Source organism: Coregonus clupeaformis, chromosome 14 (assembly GCF_020615455.1).
Source record: "Coregonus clupeaformis isolate EN_2021a chromosome 14, ASM2061545v1, whole genome shotgun sequence".
NCBI lineage: Eukaryota > Metazoa > Chordata > Actinopteri > Salmoniformes > Salmonidae > Coregonus > Coregonus clupeaformis.
In genome coordinates, this window is record NC_059205.1 from 23042492 (window position 1) to 23065317 (window position 22826).

General features: G+C 43.4%; 1 protein-coding gene across 1 annotated transcript in view; it reads right to left on the bottom strand.

Moving 5' to 3' along the window:
* LOC121581247 (protein phosphatase 1H-like) overlaps nt 1-22826 on the bottom strand; it is a 64597-nt gene that overhangs the window by 29802 nt on the left and 11969 nt on the right. The window contains exons 2-6 of the mRNA XM_045224751.1: nt 14556-14724; nt 9748-10104; nt 4872-4984; nt 397-481; nt 7-125 (exon numbers count right to left, since the gene is read on the bottom strand). Of these exons, the coding sequence (XP_045080686.1) occupies nt 7-125; nt 397-481; nt 4872-4984; nt 9748-10104; nt 14556-14724 (843 nt within the window). The remainder of the gene's footprint in view (nt 1-6; nt 126-396; nt 482-4871; nt 4985-9747; nt 10105-14555; nt 14725-22826) is intronic.

Genomic DNA, 22826 nt, shown 5'->3' on the forward strand with positions numbered 1-22826 from the left:
ACTGACCATCCATTCATTGTGAAGTCTCTGTAGAGCATCCTCTTGCCCACCTCCTTCCTCTGTACTCTCCTGGGGAACTCCAGATGGGTGAACTCTCCTCCTAATAGGTGAGGCTGCATGAAGCCCTGCACACAGACAGAAAAGGCTACATTACATTAGGTAGGCTATGTTCAGACAGGGCCATCTATGCCCCGACAGCCAAGGCAATCTGTCAGACATTTCTAAAAGATCCTTGAAGCCCAAAAGATATTGTATAGAATCACACACTGTAACCTTTCGTGCAGAGAAAGGAGAGGAGATCCAAGGTATCCTGACCTACAATCATAGTTAGCTATATATTATTAATGTATATGACTGGTGTCTATGAAAAAAGTGAGCCACAGGTTCTCTTCTCACCAGGAACTGTAGCCGCTGTCTCTCTGACTCTGGAGTGAACTCTGTGGACATGGGTATGACCTTCCCGTCCCTTATAATGATCGCCCTGGGGACGCACGCACGAGCACACACGATAAATATATTAAAAAGGACACAACAAGTCTAACCAATAAACGTATTTCTAGCAGAATGGTGCAAATCCCCAATTGCGCTACATTCTGCCAGAAAATAAACATCAGAAGAAAATACAGATTGTGCATATCTCCTTTCATGAACGATTCGATACACATCTAGATACATGGGCTCCGATATGATACAGAACAATACGTTTTAGTTTGAACTGATTCGGTGCGATTCGGTTTGATTAGGGGAACGAATTGATGCGGTTCGGTTCGATTCGATGCACTAACATTTTTTGCAAGAACACATTCATTTTCAATGAATACCTATGATTTTACATTGTGAAAACCATTTTACAAGCATCTGAATGCTGAAGGTGCCGCGCAGATGTATCCTATGAGAACAGGGATAGGCCTACCTCTTGTTGTCTCGCACTGTGCGCACAGTTATCTGACAGTCATACACAGTTACATGCATTAAAGTTCGATAGGCTACTGAATTGAAGGATAGGACGTATCAATTCAGTCACAACAGATAAGAGGTATTTTCAGAATAAAACAATATGAAAAACAAAACGTTTGAATCGGTTTTACATTTTCTGACTGATGTATGCTTAACAGACCGATTCAGTCATTCTCTTAAAAATTGGAACTGGGACCAGTGAATGTTACATCCCTAACGTTACATGCCTAGAAGAAAACCCACGTTCTCAGTGGAAACACACATAAAACATGACCCATTTTCTCTGCTTCAGCAACCAGTTAGAATAGTAGATGTAATTAAAGACTGCACTGTAATGGAAAACTGTAATTTATATGGTAATTTTAGGTATTATCAACAGTAAAAAAAATAAAAACTTTTTACTGCAGCATACTGTAAATGGCTGTATTTAGAATGGTACTGTAATTCTACCCCACAGAATACAGTACTGTACCGTATCTTTGGAGCGCCAAAAACCTTTTGACCACTAGTGTGTGCATGGTATTGCTTTTTTCTGGCTCATTAAAATATTTTGAGGTGTGCCATGCAAGAGGCTATATTTGTTGCACCCATGAGTGAGAATGCTGTACCAATTTAACTCCTATGTGGTTATGGTGGCCATCAATTAAAATTGCATAGGAGATGGGGTCTCCGAAGTGGCGCAGCGGTCTAAGGCATGCTTGAGGTGTCAATACAGCTCCGGGTTCAATCCCAGGCTGTGTCACAACCGGTCGTGATTGGGAGTCCCATATGGCGGCGCACAATTGGCCCAGTGTCGTTAGGGGCTTTACTTGACTCATCGCGCTCTATCGACTCCTTGTGGCGGGCCGGGTGCCTACAGGCCGACTTTGGTCGTCAGTTGAATGTTATATCCTCCGACACATTGCTGTGGCTGGCTTCTGGGTTAAGCGGGCGGGTGTTAAGAAGTGCAATTTGGCGGGTCATGTTTCTGAGGATGCATGACTCGACCTTTGCCTCTCCCGAGCACGTTGGGGAGTTGTAGCGATGAGACAAGATCGCAATTGGAGATCACAAAATTGGGGAGAAAAAATAATTTTAAAATTCATAGGAGACAAATTGGAGTGGCAGCTAGTTTTAAACCTTAAATGATTGAGCATTTTTGCCGTCTGCTTTGACCTGTTACTGCCGGATTGGAAGCCTTTGTTAAGGCCTCTAGAAGTGCAAGTGATATAAAACACCAAATATTCATTAATATGCTTTACCTAGCAGCCAACCTGCTTGAACCAATCCCTTCAGGTAAAATACAGTGAAATACAAACACCTCTTCTCTTACGGTAGCATTGACTTTTTTACAGTATAAAATTCACGGTAACCCCTTTACAGTGTGCATGTCGGCTGTTACAGTATATGGATTTGACTGGTTTAACTGAGCATACAGTGTATTCGGAAAGTATTCAGACCCCTTTGCTTTTTCCACATGTTATGTTACAGCCTTATTCTAAAATTGATTAAATAGTCCTTCCCCCACCCCCAATCTACACACAATACCCCATAATGACAAAGCAAAAACTGTTTTTTTAAATTTATTTTTGTAAATTTATGAAAATAAATAAACGGAAATATCACATTTACATAAGTATTTAGACCCTTTACTCAGTACTTTGTTGAAGCACCTTTGGCAGCGATTACAGCTTCAAGTCTTCTTGGGTATGAGCTTGGCACACCTGTATTTGTGGAGTTTCTCCCATTCTTCTCTGCAGATCCTGTCAAGCTCTGTCAGGTTGGATGGGGAGCGTTGCTGCACAGCTATTTTCAGGTCTCTCTAGAGATGTTAGATCGGATTCAAGTCCGGGCTCTGGCTGGGCCACTCAAGGACATTCAGAGACTTGTCCCGAAGCCACTCCTGCATTGTCTTGGCTGTGTGCTTAGGGTCGTTGTCCTTTTGGAAGGTGAACCTTCGCCCCAATCAAATCAAATCAGATTGTATTGGTCACCTACACGGGTTTAGCAGATGGAGCAAGTTTTCATCAAGGATCTCTGTACTTTGCTCTGTTCATCTTTCCCTCGATCTTGACTAGTCTCCCAGTCCCTGCCACTGAAAGAAATCCCTGCCACCATGTTTCACTGTAGGGATAGTGCCAGGTTTCCTCTAGATGTGACACTTCCGTCTGGCCACTCTACCATAAATGCCTGATTGGTGGAGTGCTGCAGAGATGGTTGTCCTTCTGGAAGGTTCTCCCATCTCCACAGAGGAGCTCTGTCAGAGTGACCATCGGGTTCTTGGTCACCTCCCTGACCAAGGCCCTTCTCCCCCGATTGCTCAGTTTGGCCGGGCGGCCAGCTCTAGGAAGAGTCTTGGTGGTTCCAAACTTCTTCCATTTAAAAATGATGGAGGCCACTGTGTTCTTGGGGAACTTCAATGCTGCTGAAATGTTTTGGTACCCTTCCCCTGATCTGTGCCTCGACACAATCCTGTCTCGGAGCGCTACGGACAATTCCTTCGACCACATGGCTTGGTTTTTGCTCTGACATGCACTGTCAACTGTGGGACCTTATATAGACAGGTGTGTGCCTTCCCAAATCATGTCCAATCAATTGAATTTACCACAGGTGGACTCCAATCAAGTTGTAGAAACATCTCAAGGATGATCAATGGAAACAGGATGCACCTGAGCTCAATTTCGAGGCATTTCTGTTTTTTATTTTGTATAAGTTTGCAAACATTTCTAAAAACCTGTTTTTGGTTTGTCATTCTGGCTGATTTTGTGTAGATTGATGAGAGAAAACTAATATTTTTTTCAATTTTAGAATAAGGCTGTAACGTAACAAAATGTGGAAAAAGGGAAGTGGTCTGAATACTTTCCGAATAAACTGTCTGCCTTTTCCCCCTCAGGAGACTGAAAAGATTTGGCATGGGTCCCCAGATCCTCAAAAAGTTCTACAAGCTGCACCATCGAGAGCATCTAGGTCCAAAAGGCTCCTTAACAGCTTCTACCCCCAAGCCATAAGACTGCTGAACAATTAATCAAATGGCCACCCGGACTATTTACATCGACCCCCCCACTCCCCCTCCTTCAAACTGCATGCAGAGACATGCAAATGGTATCTATGAGTTCATCTGACTCTGGGTAAGTAGAAAAAGGGATTAACCAATAAGAGTCTAAGCCCTATCTAAGATGGGGCGGGGTGGGTTCTACTAAGCTATATATAATTGTTTTAAGGTCATACCAAGGATCATTTTGCTATTTGATGATTTTTACATGTATTTATTCCCTTATTTTTGGCACTAAACAGTCTCCATATATACTTCCATACATTTTTCAACTGGTACTGGTGGACCTTCAGATGAGTCTTGTGAGGCCTGTGGGCATTAGTGTGTAGCCCAAACTGTTGGGACGCTACAGATAGAAGTGCGCAGATCGGCTGTACCGACTTCAGATGAGTCCCAAGACACTTGTGGGGTGAGATTCTCATCTTTCCATAGAGGGGTCATTGGGACTACATAGTTTGTAGTCCAAACCGTTCGGACGCTACAGATGATTTTGTAAGAAGACCGATTTTCGGGATGTCTCATGGTCTGACAAACACCTCTCTAGCGCTGCCACCTTTCACCACAGATGTGTGGATCGAGACGCATCCAATGCAAACAAACATATCTCTAGCTTAAACTGAGGGATTTTTATGGGGATTTTTATTATTATGCTAATTAGATTTATGCGGGGGCGCGGACATTGACCTTAATTGCCTAAATCTAGCACTCCCTCTGTAAAAAGTGCCTCTTTGCAGAAATATTTACAAAAATGAAAAAAATGAATATAGGGGAAACACTGACACAGACTAGCCTAGCGTACCGCCAATATGTTAAGAGTAGACTTGTGTATTTTTAGGACAAGGCAGTTCAGGATCAAATCAGGATAGATAAAACACACACTAACCTGCTGTCTCCTGCGTTTCCCACATATAGCATTCCAAGCAGATAAACAACACACAGCGCTGTGCATCCTCCTGTGATGTTATACATCTGCTTCTCCTTCTCTATCTGGGCATCCTGAACACACACGCACACACACACACACACACACGTTAGTCAACCTAAAATTGGGTGTAAGGCATACAATCTAACATGAGAATAAGAACATTTAAATAGTAGAGTGAATCATGTTGATTTTGAATTTGACCCCAAAATCAATTAAAAACTAATAGGAGACAGAATATAAATATAAAATGCAATTAACATCTAGTTAAAGCAAGAAGACTTCCTTCAGAAGTCTGAGGAAGCGAATAGGCTAAAAGGCAAGAAACAGTGATCTGGGGCTAAGCAGATGCACTGCACCGTGAAAGGTGTGTGTGTGTGCTTGCTGTGTGTGTGTGTCGTCTGTGCAGAAGATGTATGTGAGGGAGAGAGGAGCTGTGGTGGGGTTTCTCTCCCACGCATTCTGCCTGGATGCTGATCGGCCATCTGATGACTCTGTACTACACAGACAGGGGGCAGCTGAGGGTTATGCCATGATAAAGCCCTTCTACTCCCACCAGACCCGAGTTCAAAGAGTACATAATTTTTTGCTTGAGCTTGCCTGGCGCAATGGAACCAATGGAACACTGGGAAATGCAGGACATTCTGAGACAATGTAAAGATATGCAACAATAGATCCTTTCAAACTCTGTGGGGGTTGGAAGACAGCTGAAGTCGGTATGAGTTCAAAAAAACAGCCAACACATACAGTAGGGTCAGCCGGAGTAAGCCTAAAGTGTACTCAGTCTAGAGAAAGGATATGTTCATAAATTCATCTCCCATACTACTGTACTATACATCCTTTCTGCCCTGATGTATAGTATGACTAAGCCCCGCAGCAGGTAATGCTCTTTAAAGGTTACAGTATCTTGCTCCTGGCTGATTGCGCCGCAGGCTCTTCAAAATGCAGGCAGTTTCACTGGCCTTAGCCTTACTACATTTTAGGGGAACATGAGTTAGGATAAGCTTGCGTCGGGCAGATTTAATTTACATGGGAAGGAGCTCAGGGTGGGAGACTTGAGAGCATCCCATATTAACATACATTGCCATCTAGAGGCCATATACAGTATACCATCTCTGAGAGACGACAAGCTTCAAGTCTGCATATGAAAAATACTATGAGTAAGGCCACAAGGAATAGACAGCTGCCTATAAAACAGCTGTTGGTAACTGACTAATCAGGGCTGGGAAAAAATGAGAAAATACAATTACAAAATACCATAAAGATCAATGTATTTATTTAAAAATTAGGCAGCGTTGTGGACGAGGGCTGACGTGTATCTAGAAATAGAGGTGGGGACAGGTAAATGTTACATGACAGGTGAATAACTATATAGAAAACAAATATACACCATTATCACATCAGTGTATAGAGGCAACATGAAAAACAACATTAAAAATAAAGGCAAAATGGAAAATAGCACACAGGAATGTATACAAAGGACATGCGTAAAGAGATACTCTATCAGAGTTGCGTGTGTAAATGACAGATTATGCACTGGTGCGTAAAATACATTGTATAAAAACACACACAGAAAGCACACCGTGGCGATAATCAGAAACTCAGCAGAGCAAGGAATTACACAAGTCTATACTGATCAGTATAGGAAAGACTATGTATACTAGAGAAAACAGTTCAGCTTTAGTTGTTTGTTTAATCCGTAACGGTTACAGAAACGTTTTACTTGCTATGACTGTGATATGTTGTTGTTCATCTACCTTAGTTGAATGTACTGACTGTAAGTCACTCTGGATAAGAGTGTCTGCTAAATGACCAAAATGTAAATGTGCATGTGAAAATAAACATGCCAAAATGAACTGCAAAGCACACTGGGTATTACTATTGGCCTCGTTTCGGGCGGAGCTCACTAGAATAATACTCAGCATGCTTTGAAATTGTTCATTTTTACATATACATTTATATTTTGTTAATTTAGCAGATGCTCTTATCACACCATAGTGCATCAGACCTCTGATACCAATGCAGGTTGAAAGGGGGCCACAAAATTGTGAACCGCTATAAAAAAAAAACAGTATAGAAAAGTATTTTGTATTTTGAATCTTGCTACAAATTACCTTTGGGTGTAGTTCAGCCAAATGTAATACACATTACAAAATACTTGGAAGTAATTGAAATACATACAGTGGGGAAAACAAGTATTTAGTCAGCCACCAATTGTGCAAGTTCTCCCACTTAAAAAGATGAGAGAGGCCTGTAATTTTCATCATACGTCAACTATGACAGACAAAATGAGGAAAAAAAATCCAGAAAATCACATTGTAGGAATTTTAATTAATTTATTTGCAAATTATGGTGGAAAATAAGTATTTGGTCAATAACAAAAGTTTCTCAATACTTTGTTATATACCCTTTGTTGGCAATGATACAGGTCAAACGTTTTCTGTAAGTCTTCACAAGGTTTTCACACACTGTTGCTGGTATTTTGGCCCATTCCTCCATGCAGATCTCCTCTAGAGCAGTGATGTTTTGGGGCTGTCGCTGGGCAACACGGACTTTCAACTCCCTCCAAAGATTTTCTATGGGGTTGAGATCTGGAGACTGGCTAGGCCACTCCAGGACCTTGAAATGCTTCTTACGAAGCCACTCCTTCGTTGCCCGGGCGATGTGTTTGGGATCATTGTCATGCTGAAAGACCCAGCCACGTTTCATCTTCAATGCCCTTGCTGATGGAAGGAGGTTTTCACTCAAAATCTCACGATACATGGCCCCATTCATTCTTTCCTTTACACGGATCAGTCGTCCTGGTCCCTTTGCAGAAAAACAGCCCCAAAGCATGATGTTTCCACCCCCATGCTTCACAGTAGGTATGGCGTTCTTTGGATGCAACTCAGCATTCTTTGTCCTCCAAACACGACGAGTTGAGTTTTTACCAAAAAGTTATATTTTGGTTTCATCTGACCATATGACATTCTCCCAATCCTCTTCTGGATCATCCACATGCACTCTAGCAAACTTCAGACTGGTCTGGACATGTACTGGCTTAAGCAGGGGGACACGTCTGGCAATGCAGGATTTGAGTCCCTGGCGGCGTAGTGTGTTACTGATGGTAGGCTTTGTTACTTTGGTCCCAGCTCTCTGCAGGTCATTCACTAGGTCCCCCCGTGTGGTTCTGGGATTTTTGCTCACCGTTCTTGTGATCATTTTGACCCCACGGGGTGAGATCTTGCGTCGAGCCCCAGATCGAGGGAGATTATCAGTGGTCTTGTATGTCTTCCATTTCCTAATAATTGCTCCCACAGTTGATTTCTTCAAACCAAGCTGCTTACCTATTGCAGATTCAGTCTTCCCAGCCTGGTGCAGGTCTACAATTTTGTTTCTGGTGTCCTTTGACAGCTCTTTGGTCTTGGCCATAGTAGAGTTTGGAGTGTGAGTGTTTGAGGTTGTGGACAGGTGTCTTTTATACTGATAACAAGTTCAAACAGGTGCCATTAATAAAGGTAACGAGTGGAGGACAGAGGAGCCTCTTAAAGAATAAGTTACAGGTCTGTGAGAGCCAGAAATCTTGCTTGTTTGTAGGTGACCAAATACTTATTTTCCACCATAATTTGCAAATAAATTCATTAAAAATCCTACAATGTGATTTTCTGGATTTTTTCTCTCTCAATTTGTCTGTCATAGTTGACGTGTACCTATGATGAAAATTAGAGGCCTCTCTCATCTTTTTAAGTGGGAGAACTTGCACAATTGGTGGCTGACTAAATACTTTTTTTCCCCACTGTATCTCAAATACATGTAACAGAAATACTGCCAATCTCTGACTGTAATTATCTGCCACTTGGGATTTTATATGAATGTGTTGCATATAATGCACTTAATCATTTGTGTTGTGTGCATTGAGGTTAAAAAGGGCAATCTGTGATTGTATGTGCCCATTGAGTTTTTAAGAATATAATTTATAAATGCCTCATGAGCTTAGTTAAATTGTGCTAGGCCATCAAAACCCACAATATACGCTTGTTTTACTCCTTTGTTTGTGAACAAAGTAATTGTAAACTAACACTGTATAGCCTCAAAACATGGTTAAAACTATCATTTTGATCTTGTGAATGGTCCGTCCTTGCATCCATAGCCCCGTCTATGAATTTGAGAGTGGTTATATTTCTCCAGCCCCATCCCTCAGCTATTTACCAAATCAGTGGTGGGGTATTCGCTTTGTTATTGTTTGAACTGCAGATTGCCCCTTTAAGGCTATGTCAGCCACAAGTATGAAAAAGAAGAGATAACGAAAGTAGAGATAAAGCAATATCCTCAGGAAGACAACAGGAGGAAACTATTTAGGAAGCTAAATATCCGAGAACATATCACATTTTACGAAGGACAGCGATTTAGATGGTTGATAACATGAATCAATAATCAATTACTCTTTAAGTTAAGCATACAGATGGAATTGAAGCTATCACTGTATTAGGTCTTAGTACACTCAGTGACATTCAGTTCTATTTTTAGGTTGAGCATTGTATATACTGATACACCTCACACCAGATGGTGGGCTATTCTTTGTGTGGATTGAGACCTGGAGGATGTGATGAGATGAATAGACATGGTGGAGAGATGATATGGAGAGTGACTAGGTACGTTAGAACTGGATGAAGGTGGTGGTGGGATGAGGGGGTCGGGGCTGAGGTGGGAGGGAGAGGTCTGTGAGGAAAAATACCTACAAAGGCACATTTAACCAGGACAGAGGCAACATCTCCACAACTCTGATATTCTACCTCAAACAATAGTGGCTCATTGAGATGCACACAAAGCAACAACAGCAGCCATGGCAGGCACTCACCATCTCCTTGAAGGCATTCTCCATGGCTCCCATCACCAGGCTATCGTGCTGGATCTTCTTCTCTGTGAATAACCTCTGTGGTGGAGGGGTGCAGGGGGAGCTGGGGGCGCCAGTGGCTCCACGGAGTGATGCGGCCCGGGTCAGGGTTGCCCGGTGGATCCCGGGGGTCATTTGGTGATTAGACTTCTCGCCAAAGATGGTGGGCGGTAAAACGGCATGGTTCTTTAGGACCTCGAGGACAGACTGGAGCTGCTCGACGATGTGGTGTTGGAGGAGCTTGGAGGCCACTACTGCAGCTCCGGAGCCGGCATGGCCGTCAAACAATGCCCAGTAGTGGAATACTAGACCCTCTGAGTCCTGTAGGGGTGGGTGTGTGTGTGTGTGTGGGGGTGGACAATATAAATATGTTTGCTTAGAAATAGAATGGATACTTTGTAGTCTATTTTTCAATTACATTGATAGCAAATCAATGCTATCATAACCTCACACACACAAACAAACACACACACACACTTAGAAAGCTAAATATTGCAATACAGAAGTGTCTATTATTGTGTGTTCAATTTGATCAAACATTTTCCTGGAGGTGGCCATGTCGGATTAATATGCTGAATCTATTTTACACTGATTATTTTCATGGTGTTTAATCACAGTTCATCCTTCATTAGGGAGGATTTCTAAATGAGTTACCAAACTACTGTAGTTATAACTGGCCAACTGTTGCTATAATACAGTATGTACAAAGTATATCGTGCCAGTCGATGTAGTACCAGGCCCATATGTGTGTTTCTGGCCAAGAGACAAACTTTCCAGAAACCCGTCTGTTTGTCCCTTGAAGGGCGCTATAAGAGGATCAGTGTATACACATTAAACTCTACATAATAAACCATCCCCATTAATTCATCCACACTACTGTTTCAATAGAATTGCCTGCTATTATTAGATACATCAGTACAGCTTCTCAGAGCACTAAGTAATCAAATGGGAGAGAAAGAGGTGCTTGAATGACAAATGACCCCTGTTGAACATACAGTACATAAGGGTTGTTGAGTTCTGCCCAAACGCTCTGTGTCGGTCTCTCTCTCTCTCTCTGTGTGTGTGTGTGTGTGTGTGTCTCTCTACAGTGGGCTTGCAACAGCCGGGAAAAAAGGCGAGTCAATTATGTCAGAGGAGAGGAGAGGCAATTGTCATCAAACAACTGGAGGTTACATGTGTACCCTGCTGCTTCAAATACAAAAGCATTCAAACTATGGCAGGAGAGATGAAGGTAATGTATTGCATGAGTGGATAAGAGCAATGAAAAACAAAGCTGAAATGTTGGTGTTAAGACATTTCATTTCGGTTTGTTTTGTCATTTTGTAGGTGTCAAGTAACGAGCTCGCTCTGTAAGACAGCGATACTGGAGTAACGCATTATGACTCACTCTGACCAATCACATGTGTACGCTACATAGGTCAAACCAATCAGTGAGGGATGCTGTGCTGTGCCTGCTGGCACTGGCTGAGTGACAGTCACCCCTGGCCTGCTCAGGGCAATAGGCAACACAGGAAGCAGTAGACCACCGACATCCTCTCTAGAGAAGGTATAGGATTCTCAGAAAAAGAAAGGCCAGTGGATGTGCATGGCCTATGGGTTACATCTCAACAGTATCATGGATTAAGAGAAAGAGACAAGTGTGTCTGTGTGTGCTTACGCATAGAGAGAGTGTGAGAGAGAGAGGAGATAAAGAGACTGTCTGTGTGTGCACATTTACATAAGTATTCAGACCCTTTACTCAGTACTTTATTGAAGTACCTTTGGCAGCGATTACAGTCTCGAGTCTTCTTGGGTATGACGCTACAAGCTTGGCACACCTGTATTTGGGGAGTTTCTCTCATTCTCCTCTGCAGATCCTCTCAAGCTCTGTCAGGTTGGATGGGGAGCGTCGCTGCACAGCTATTTTCAGGTCTCTCCAGGGATGTTCGATCGGGTTCAAGTCCGGGCACTGGCTGGGACACCCAAGGACATTCAGAGACTTGTCCCGAAGCCATTCCTGCGTTTTCTTGGTCAGTGTCCTGTTGGAAGGTGAACCTTCACTCCAGTCTGTGGTCCTGATCGCTCTGGAGCAGGTTTTCATCAATGATCTCTCTGTACTTCGCTCCGTTCATCTTCCCCTCGATCCTGACTAGTCTCCCAGTCCCTGCCGCTGAAAAACATCTCCACAGCATGGTGCTGCCACCACTATGCTTCACCGTAGGGATGGTGCCAGCTTTCCTCCAGACGTGACGCTTGGCATTCAGGCCAAAGAGTTCAATCTTGTTTTCATCAGACCAGAGAATATTGTTTCACATGGTCGGAGAGTCCTTTAGGTGCCTTTTGGCAAACTCCAAGCAGGCTGTCATGTGCCTTTTACTGAGGAGTGGCTTCTGTCTGGCCACTCTACCATAAAGGCCTGATTGGGGGAGTGCTGCAGAGATGGGAGAACCTTCCAGAAGGACAACTATCTCCACAGAGGAACTCTGGAGCTCTGTCAGAGTGACCATCATTTTCTTGGTCACCTCCCTGACCAAGGCCCTTCTCCCCAGATTTCTCAGTTTGGCTGGGGGGCCAGCTCTAGAAAGAGTCTTGGTGGTTCCAAACTTCTTCCATTTAAGAATGATGGAGGCCACTGTGTTCTTGGGGACCTTCAATGCTGCAGAAATGTTTTGGTACCCTTCCCAAGATCTGTGCCTTGACACAATCCTGTCTCTGCGCTCTACGGACAATTCCTTCGACCTCATGTCTTGGTTTCTGCTCTGACCTGCACTGTCAACTGTGAGACATTATATAGACAGGTGTGTGTCTTTCCAAATCATGTCCAATCAATTGAATTTACCACAGGTGGACTTCAATCAAGTTGTAAAAACATCTCAAGGATGATCAATGGGAACAGGATGCACCAGAGCTCAATTTTGAGTCTCATAGCAAAGGGTCTGAATACATGCAAATAATGTTTTTTATTTGTTTTATACATTATACATAAAAACCTGTTTTTGCTTTGTCATTATGGGGTATTTTGTTTTAATTAATTTTAGAATAAGGCTGTAATGTAACAAAATGTGGAAAAAGTCAAGGGGTCTGAATTCTTTCTGAATGCGCTGTACAGTGAGGGAAAAAAGTATTTGATCCCCTGTTGATTTTGTACCTTTGCCCACTGACAAAGAAATGATCAGTCTATAATTTTAATGGTAGGTTGATTTGAACAGTGAGAGACAGAATAACAACAAAAAAATCCAGAAAAACGCATGTCAAAAATGTTATAAATTGATTTACATTTTAATGAGGGAAATAATTATTTGACCCCCTCTCAATCAGAAGTTTTTCTGGCTCCCAGGTGTCTTTTATACAGGTAACGAGCTGAGATTAGGAGCACACTCTTAAAGGGAGTGCTCCTAATCTCAGCGTGTTATCTGTATAAAAGACACCTGTCCACAGAAGCAATCAATCAATCAGATTCCAAACTCTCCACCATGGCCAAGACCAAAGAGCTCTCCAAGGATGTCAGGGACAAGATTGTAGACCTACAAGGCTGGAATGGGCTACAAGACCATCGCCAAGCAGCTTGGTGAGAAGGTGACAACAGTTGGTGCGATTATTCGCAAATGGAAGAAACACAAAAGAACTGTCAATCTCCCTCGGCCTGGGGCTCCATGTAGGAACTCACCTCGTGGAGTTGCAATGATCATGAGAACGGTGAGGAATCAGCCCAGAACTACACGGGAGGATCTTGTCAATGATCTCAAGGCAGCTGGGACCATAGTCACCAAGAAAACAATTGGTAACACACTACGCCGTGAAGGACTGAAATCCTGCAGCGCCCGCAAGGTCCCCCTGCTCAAGAAAGCACATATACAGGGCCGTCTGAAGTTTGCCAATGAACATCTGAATGATTCAGAGGAGAACTGGGTGAAAGTGTTGTGGTCAGATGAGACCAAAATCGAGCTTTTTGGTATCAACTCAACTCGCCGTGTTTGGAGGAGGAGGAATGCTGCCTATGACCCAAAGAACACCATCCCCACCGTCAAACATGGAGGTGGAAACATTATGCTTTGGGGGTGTTTTTCTGCTAAGGGGACAGGACAACTTCACCGCATCAAAGGGACGATGGACGGGGCCATGTACCGTCAAATCTTGGGTGAGAACCTCCTTCCCTCAGCCAGGGCATTGAAAATGGGTCGTGGATGGGTATTCCAGCATGACAATGACCCAAAACACACGGCCAAGGCAACAAAGGAGTGACTCAAGAAGAAGCACATTAAGGTCCTGGAGTGGCCTAGTTAGTCTCCAGACCTTAATCCCATAGAAAATCTGTGGAGGGAGCTGAAGGTTTGAGTTGCCAAATGTCAGCCTCGAAACCTTAATGACTTGGAGAAGATCTGCAAAGAGGAGTGGAACAAAATCCCTCCTAAGATATGGAACAAAATCCCTCCTAAGATGTGTGCAAACCTGGTGGCCAACTACAAGAAAAGTCTCACCTCTGTGATTGCCAACAAGGGTTTTGCCACCAAGTACTAAGTCATGTTTTGCAGAGGGGTCAAATACTTATTTCCCTCATTAAAATGCAAATCAATTTATAACATTTTTGACATGCGTTTTTTCAGGATTTTTTTGTTGTTATTCTGTCTCTCACTGTTCAAATAAACCTACTATTTAAATTAGACTGATCATTTCTTTGTCAGTGGGCAAATGTACAAAATCAGCAGGGGATCAAATACTTTTTTCCCTCACTGTACCTGTATGTGCACCCATGTGTGTGTGTGCGCCTGTGTGTGTTTGCGTCGGTCTCTCACCGCACTGTTCTCCTTCAACCCCAGGCCTTCTTCGTTGGGCAGCGAGGATCTTCTCTTGGCAGTGGGGGTCTTACTGGGGGTGGTGGAGTCTCCTGGTCTCTTTCTCACCACCACCACCTCACAACACGCCTGGTCCTCATTCAGGGCACTCTTACCTGCATTGATCACCCTAGAGAGGAGAGGGGAGCACATACCAAACATACAGGATTAGCTACTTACACTCTTAGAAATAAGGGTACGGAGTTGTTCCATTTGATTTTAATCACTTTTTGATGGCACCGCATTTGATTTGAACGAAACTTGCCATACGTAGAAGTGGTCAGAAAGTTACATTTTGGACCTGAATGCCAAAACATTTAGGATATAGAGGTGCTCAAAGTTGACCCAGGATATAGAGGTGCTCAAAGTTGACCCAAGTTGACCCAAAATGACCTTTACCGTCAATTATCCAAAAACGCTTCACCTCCAATTTTCTTCACCCTATGGTTAGGGTACAAATTGTTCCCTGGGACCAGTTTTTCAAAAGTTTTGCATAGAAATATAATTAATAGAATGGGCGTCCCAAGTCTAGTCAACGATACGCCCATTCTATTCATTATATTTCTATGCATTTAATCCTATCCGATTGCCAAATCCGATCAGATAACATTTGAAAAACTGCGCCCTGGTGTACAAAAATATCAAAATACACATTATGTACCTTCAGAGGTACACATAACGATCTGACATGGTACTGTTTGGTACCTTTTTGGGTACATGTATGGATAATCTAGTATAATGGTACATTTCCGTACCCAATATTTTGAATATAAAAAAAGGCACTATCATCACACTCACGGTGAAGGTACATTTGTTTCCCAGGGTACAAACATATTATGTGTACCCTCAATACCCACCATAAAGTACAATGATGACTTTATGCCACTTAAAAGGAACTAACGGCTTTGTCACTGTGGCGGTATATTAAAAGGCACATTTGTACCATAATCATTGAGTTATTCACTGCGTTAGCACACTCCGCCAACCCAGATGTCCTAGCAGTGTCTGAATCCTGGCTTAGGAAGGCCATCAAAAATTCTGAAATTTCCATCCCCAACTACAACATTTTCCATCTAGATAGAACTCACAAAGTGGGTGGGGTTGCAATCTACTGTAGAGATAGCCTGCAGAGCTCTATCGTACTATCCAAGTCTGTGCCCAAACAGTTTGAGCTTCTACTTCTAAAAAAAATCCACCTTTCCAGAAATAAGTCTCTCACTGTTGCCGCTTGCTACAGACCACCCTCAGCCCCGAGCTGTGCCCTGGACACCATATGTGAACTGATTGCCCCCCATCTATCCTCAGAGTTCATACTGCTTGGTGACCTAAACTGGGATATGCATAACACCCCGGCCAACCTACAATCTAAACTAGATGCCCTCAATCTCACACAAATTATAAACGAACCTACCAGGTACAACCCTAAATCTGTAAACATGGGCACCCTCATAGATATCATCCTGACAAATTTACCGTCTAAATACACCTCCGCTGTCTTCAACCAGGATCTCAGTGATCACTGCCTCCTTGCCTGCGTCCGTAATGGGTCCGCGGTCAAACGGCCACCACTCATCACTGTCAAACGCTCCCTAAAACACTTCAGCGAGCAGGCCTTTCTAATTGACCTGGCCCGGGTATCCTGGATGGATATTGACCTCATTTTGTCAGTAGAGGACGCCTGGTTGTTCTTAAAAAGTGCTTTCCTCTCAATCTTAAATAAGCATGCCCCATTCAATAAATTCAGAACTAAGAACAGATATAGCCCCTGATTCTCCTCAGACTTGACTGCCCTTGACCAGCACAAAAACATTCTGTGGCGTACTGCATTAGCATCGAACAGCCCCCGCGATATGCAACTTTTCTGGGAAGTCAGGAACCAATATACACAATCAGTTAGGAAAGCAAAGGCTAGCTTTTTCAAACAGAAATTTGCATCCTGTAGCACTAACTCCAAAAAGTTTTGGGACACTGTAAAGTCCATGGAAAATAAGAGCACCTCCTCCCAACTGCCCACTGCACTGAGGCTAGGAAACACTGTCACCACCGATAAATGTACGATAATCGAGAATTTCAACAAGCATTTTGCTACGGCTGGCCATGCTTTCCACCTGGCTACCACTACCCCGGCCACCAGCTCTGCACCCTCCGCTGCAACTTGCCCATGCCCCCCCCCCCCGCTTCTCCTTCACACAAATTCAGACAGCTGATGTACTGAAAGAGCTGAAAAATCGGGACCCCTACAAATCAGCTGGGCTAGACAATCTGGACCTTTTCTTTCTAATATTAGCCGCCAAAATTGTCGCAACACCTATTTCTAGCCTGTTCAACCTCTCTTTCGTAACGTCTGAGATCCCCAGAAATTGGAAAGCTGCCGCGGTCATCCCCCTCTTCAAAAGGGGGTGACACTCTAGATCCAAACTGTTACAGACCTATATCCATCCTGCCCTTCGAAATTATTTGAAAGCCAAGTTAACAAAACAGATCACCGACCATTTCGAATCACACCGTACCTTCTCCGCTATGCAATCCGGTTTCCGAGCTGGTCATGGGTGCACCTCAGCCACGCTCAAGGTCCTAAACGATATTATAACCGCGATCGATAAAAGACAGTACTGCGCAGCAGTCTTCATCAACCTGGCCAAGGCTTTCGACTCTGTCAACCACCGCATTCTTATTGGCAGACTAAATAGCCTTGGTTTATCTAATGACTGCCTCACCTGGTTCACCAACTACTTCTCAGATAGAGTTGTGTCAAATCGGAGGGCCTGTTGTCTGGACCTCTGGCCGTCTCTATAGGGGTGCCACAGGGTTCAATTCTCGGGCCGAGTCTATTCTCTGTGTATATCAATGATGTTGCTCTTGCTGCTGGTGAAGCTCAGATCCACCTCTATGCGGACGACACCATTTTGTATACATCTGGCCCTTCATTGGACACTGTTAACAAACCTCCAAACGAGCTTCAATGCCATACAACACTCCTTCCGTAGCCTCCAACTGCTCTTAAACACTAGTAAAACTAAATGAATGCTCTTCAACCGAACGCTGCTTGCACCCGCCCACCCAACTAGAATCACTACTCTTGGTGGGTCTGACCTAGAGTATGTGGACAACTACAAATACTTAGGTGTCTGGTTAGACTGTAAACTCTCCTTCCAGACTCACATTAAGCATCTCCAATCCAAAGTTAAATCTAGAATTGGCTTCCTATTTCGCAACAATGCCTCCTTCACTCATGCTGCCAAACATGCCCTCGTAAAACTGACTATCCTACCGATCCTTGACTTCGGCGATGTCATTTACAAAATAGCCTCCAACACTCTACTCAGCAAATTGGATGTAGTCTATCACAGTGCCATCCGTTTTGTCACCAAATCCCCATATACTACCCACCATTGTGACCTGTACGTTCTCGTTGGCTGGCCCTCACTACATATTCGTCACCAGACCCACTGGCTCCAGGTCATCTATAAATCACTGCTAGGCAAATCCCCATCTTACCTTAGCTCACTGGTCACCATAGCAACACCCACCCGTAGTATGCGCTCCAGCAGGTATTTCTCACTGGTCATCCCCAAAGCCAACACCTCCTTTGGCCGCCATTCCTTCCAGTTCTCTGCTGCCAATGACTGGAACAAACTGCAAAATTCTCTGAAGCTGGAGACTATTATCTCCCTCACTAACTTTAAGCATCAGTTGTCAGAGCAGCTTACCGATCACTACACCTGTACACAGCCATTCTGAAATTAGCCCACCCAACTACCTCATCCCCATATTGTTTATTTATTTTGCTAATTTGCACCCCAGTATCTCTATTTGCACATCATCTTTTGCACATCTATCATTCCAGTGTTAATACGAAATTGTAACTATTTTGCACTATAGCCTATTTATTGCCTTACCTTCATAATTTACTACATTCGCACACACTGTATATATATTTTCTCTTTGTATTTTTGACTTTGTTTTGTTTACCCCATATGTAACTCTGTGTTGTTGTTTTTAATCGCACTGCTTTGCTTCATCTTGGCCAGGTCGCAGTTGTAAATGAGAACTTGTTTTCAACTGGCTTACCTGGTTAAATAAATAAAAAATCATTATCATATCTCCCAGCATGCTCTATATAAGGTTGATTTTTTTTTTTGGGGGGGGGGGGAATACCTGTGTTTTTGCATATACATTGATTGCTTGATTAATCTTATGCTACACAAATTTTTCTAAACTAATCCAATACATTTGTTGGATTTTTTGCACCTGTTACTGAAATAGTTGTTCCAGTTTAAAGGGCTTAAGTACTCTCCTGTATGTTCCTAATCCTGGCAGTCATGCTGAATGCAGGTTGTGGGTGTATACAAATTCCAAAGCGACTTACAGTCATAGGTGCATACATCGAACCCACTACCTTGGCGTTACAAGCGCCGTGCTCTACCAGCTGAGCTACAGAGGACCACATGACCTGTAAACCATGAGTTTCAGGCCACTGAATTAGGGTAAAACTAGGTCTCCAATTAAGGCCTTATGAGCCATGTAATTTGTCATAAAGAGTTCAATGTGAATGATATTTGCCTAGGAACTCACTTGGTGAAGGCCACAGGACTGAAAATAAACACATTCAAGAACCATGTCTGTCACAAAAAAAAAAATACAGTCATGGGTGGTAACTACAACTGACTCGAAAAGGCAAGGCACACTGGGAAATTATATTGGAGGCGTGGCTTAGTGGGGGTGTGGCTTTCAGTTAGTTATTGTTGGCCACCCGTGAATGGAAGTGTTGTACCAGTTTAAGTGGTCTATGGTAGAGGTACATTTTTGCCATTTACAAGAAACAAATGGCTCTTTCACTGTGGTGGTACACTACACAGGCAAAATGTACCTATTACAGTGTGGGGAAAAAGTATTACATGCCCTGCTGATTTTGTACGTTTGCCCACTGACAAAGAAATGATCAGTCTATCATTTTAATGGTAGGTTTATTTGAACAGTGAGAGACAGAATAACAACAAAAAAATCCAGAAAAACACAAGTCAAAAATGTTATAAATTGATTTGCATTTTAATGAAGGAAATAAGTATTTGACCCCCTCTCAATCAGAAAGATTTCTGGCTCCCATGTGTCTTTTATACGGGTAACGAGCTGAGATTAGGAGCACACTCTTAAAGGGAGTGCTCCTAATCACAGCTTGTTACCTGTATAAAAGACACCTGTCCACAGAAGCAATCAATCAGATTCCAAACTCTCCACCATGGCCAAGACCAAAGAGCTCTCTAAGGATGTCAGGGACAAGATTATAGACCTACACAAGGCTGAACTGGGCTACAAGACCATCCCCAAGCAGCTTGGTGAGAAGGTGACAACAGTTGGTGCGGTTATTCGCAACTGGAAGAAACACAAAAGCACTGTCAATCTCCCTCGGCCTGGGGCTCCATGCAAGCTCTCACCTCGTGGAGTTGCAATGATCATGAGAATGGTGAGGAATCAGCCCAGAACTACACGGGAGGATCTTGTCAATGATCTCAAGGCAGCTGGGACCATAGTCACCAAGAAAACAATTGGTAACACACTACGCCGTGAAGGACTGAAATCCTGCAGCGCCTGCAAGGTCCCCCTGCTCAAGAAAGGACATATACAGGCCCGTCTGAAGTTTGCCAATGAACATCAGAATGATTCAGAGGAGAACTGGGTGAAAGTGTTGTGGTCAGATGAGACCAAAATGGAGCTCTTTGGCATCAACTCAACTCGTCGTGTTTGGAGGAGGAGGAATGCTGCCTATGACCCAAAGAACACCATCCCCACTGTCAAACATGGAGGTGGAAACATTATGCTTTGGGGGGTGTTTTTCTGCTAAGGGGACAGGACAACTTCACCACATCAAAGGACGATGGACAGGGCCATGTACCGTCAAATCTTAGGTGAGAACCTCCTTCCCTCAGCCAGGGCATTGAAAATGGGTCGTGGATGGGTATTCCAGCATGACAATGACCCAAAACACACGGCCAAGGCAACAAAGGAGTGGCTCAAGAAGAAGCACATTAAGGTCCTGGAGTGGCCTAGCCAGTCTCCAGACCTTAATCCCATAGAAAATATGTGGAGGGAGCTGAAGGTTCAAGTTGCCAAATGTCAGCCTCGAAACCTTAATGACTTGGAGAAGATCTGCAAAGAGGAGTGGGACAAAATCCCTCCTGAGATGTGTGTAAACCTGGTGGCCAACTACAAGAAACGTCTGACCTCTGTGATTGCCAACAAGGGTTTTACCACCAAGTACTAAGTCATGTTTTGCAGAGGGGTCAAATACTTATTTCCCTCATTAAAATGCAAATCAATTTATAACATTTTTGACATGCGTTTTTCTGGATTCTTTTGTTGTTATTCTGTCTCTCACTGTTCAAATAAACCACCATTAAAATTATAGACTGATCATGTCTTTGTCAGTGGGCAAACATACAAAATCAGCAGGGGATCAAATACTTAATTCCCTCACTGTATAAAGGCATTATTTTGTACCTGTGGACTATATGTAAGAAAGGTACAGTGCATTGGGAAAGTATTCAAACCCCTTGACTTCTTCCACATTTTGCTACGTTACAGCCTTATTCTAAAATTGATTACATTGTTTTTGTTCCTCATCATTCTACACACAATACCCCATAATGATAAAGCAAAAACAGTTTTTTTTAGAAATGTTTGCTAAAAAAAAATACAAATAAAAAGAAGTATCACATTTACATAAGTATTCAGACCCTTTACTCAGAACTTTGTTGAAGCACCTTTGTCAGCAATTACAGCCTCGAGTCTTCTTGGGTATGACGCTACAAGCTTGGAACACCTGTATTTGGAGAGTTTCTCTCATTCTTCTCTGCAGATCCTCTCAAGCTCTGTCAGGTTGGATGGGGAGCATCGCTGCACAGCTATTTTCAGGTCTCTCCAAAGATATTAGATCGGGTTCAAGTCCGGACTCTGGCTGGGCCACTCAAGGACATTCAGAGACTGGTCCCGAAGCCACTCCGGCGTTGCCTTGGCTGTGTGCTTAGGGTCGTTGTCCTGTTGGAAGGTGAATCTTCGCACCAGTCTGAGGTCCTGAGCGCTCTGGAGCATCTCTCTACTTTGCTCCGTTCATCTTTCCCTCGATCCTGACTAGTCTTCCAGTCCGTGCCGCTGAAAAACATCCCCACAGCATGATGCTGCTACCACCATGCTTCACCGTAGGGACGCTTGGCATTCAGGCCAAAGAGTCAGTCTTGGTTACATCAGACCAGATAATCTTGTTTCTCATGGTCTGAGAGTCCTTTAGGTGCCTTTTGGCAAACTCCAAGCGGGCTGTCATGTGCCTTTTACAGAGGAATGGCTTCCATCTGGCCACTCTACCATCAAGGCCTGATTGGTGGAGTGCTGCAGAAATAGTAGTCCTTCTGGAAGGTTCTCCCATCTCCACAGAGTGACCATCGGGTTCTTGGTCACCTCCCTGACCAAGGCCCTTCTCCCCCGATTGCTCAGTTTGGCCGGGCGCCCAGCTCTAGGAAGAGTCTTGGTGGTTCTAAACTTCTTCCATTTAAGAATGATGGATGCCACTTTTTTCTTGGGCACCTTCAATGCAGCAGACATTTTTGGTACCCTTCCCTAGATCTGTGCCTCGACACAATCCTGTCTCGGAGCTCTACGGACAATTCCTTCGACCTCGTTGTTTGGTTTTTTCTCTGACATGCACTGTCAACTGTGGGACCTTATATAGACAGGTGTGTGCCTTTCCAAATCATGTCCAATCAATTGAATTTACCACAGGTGGACTCCAATCAAGTTGTAGAAACATCTCAAGGATGATCAATGGAAACAGGATGCACCTGAGCTCAATTTCAAGTCTCATAGCAAAGGGTCTGAATACTTTCTGAATGCACTGTACTATCTGAAGTATTATGTACCTATAACTAAAAAAGGTACAAAAGGTGTACCTTACAGGGTACCACTACAGTGACTAGTGTTTGCACCCCTTTAAGAACAAATCTACATTTGTTTCAAGGAGTGTAGCAGGAAAAAGAAAACTGGTCTTGTAAAAACCTCCAGATTTCAAGTTACAGCCAACAGATGATAAACATGAGCGCACGCACAGCTCTGACTCATCCTTCCCATCTAATGGAGATGCCATCTAAGAGAGGGTGGTACTGTTTTTCATGAGTATTCATCCCTTTACCTCAGCACATTTAATTGCAACCATTGATGATTTTCTATTTTGTTTATTTAGCC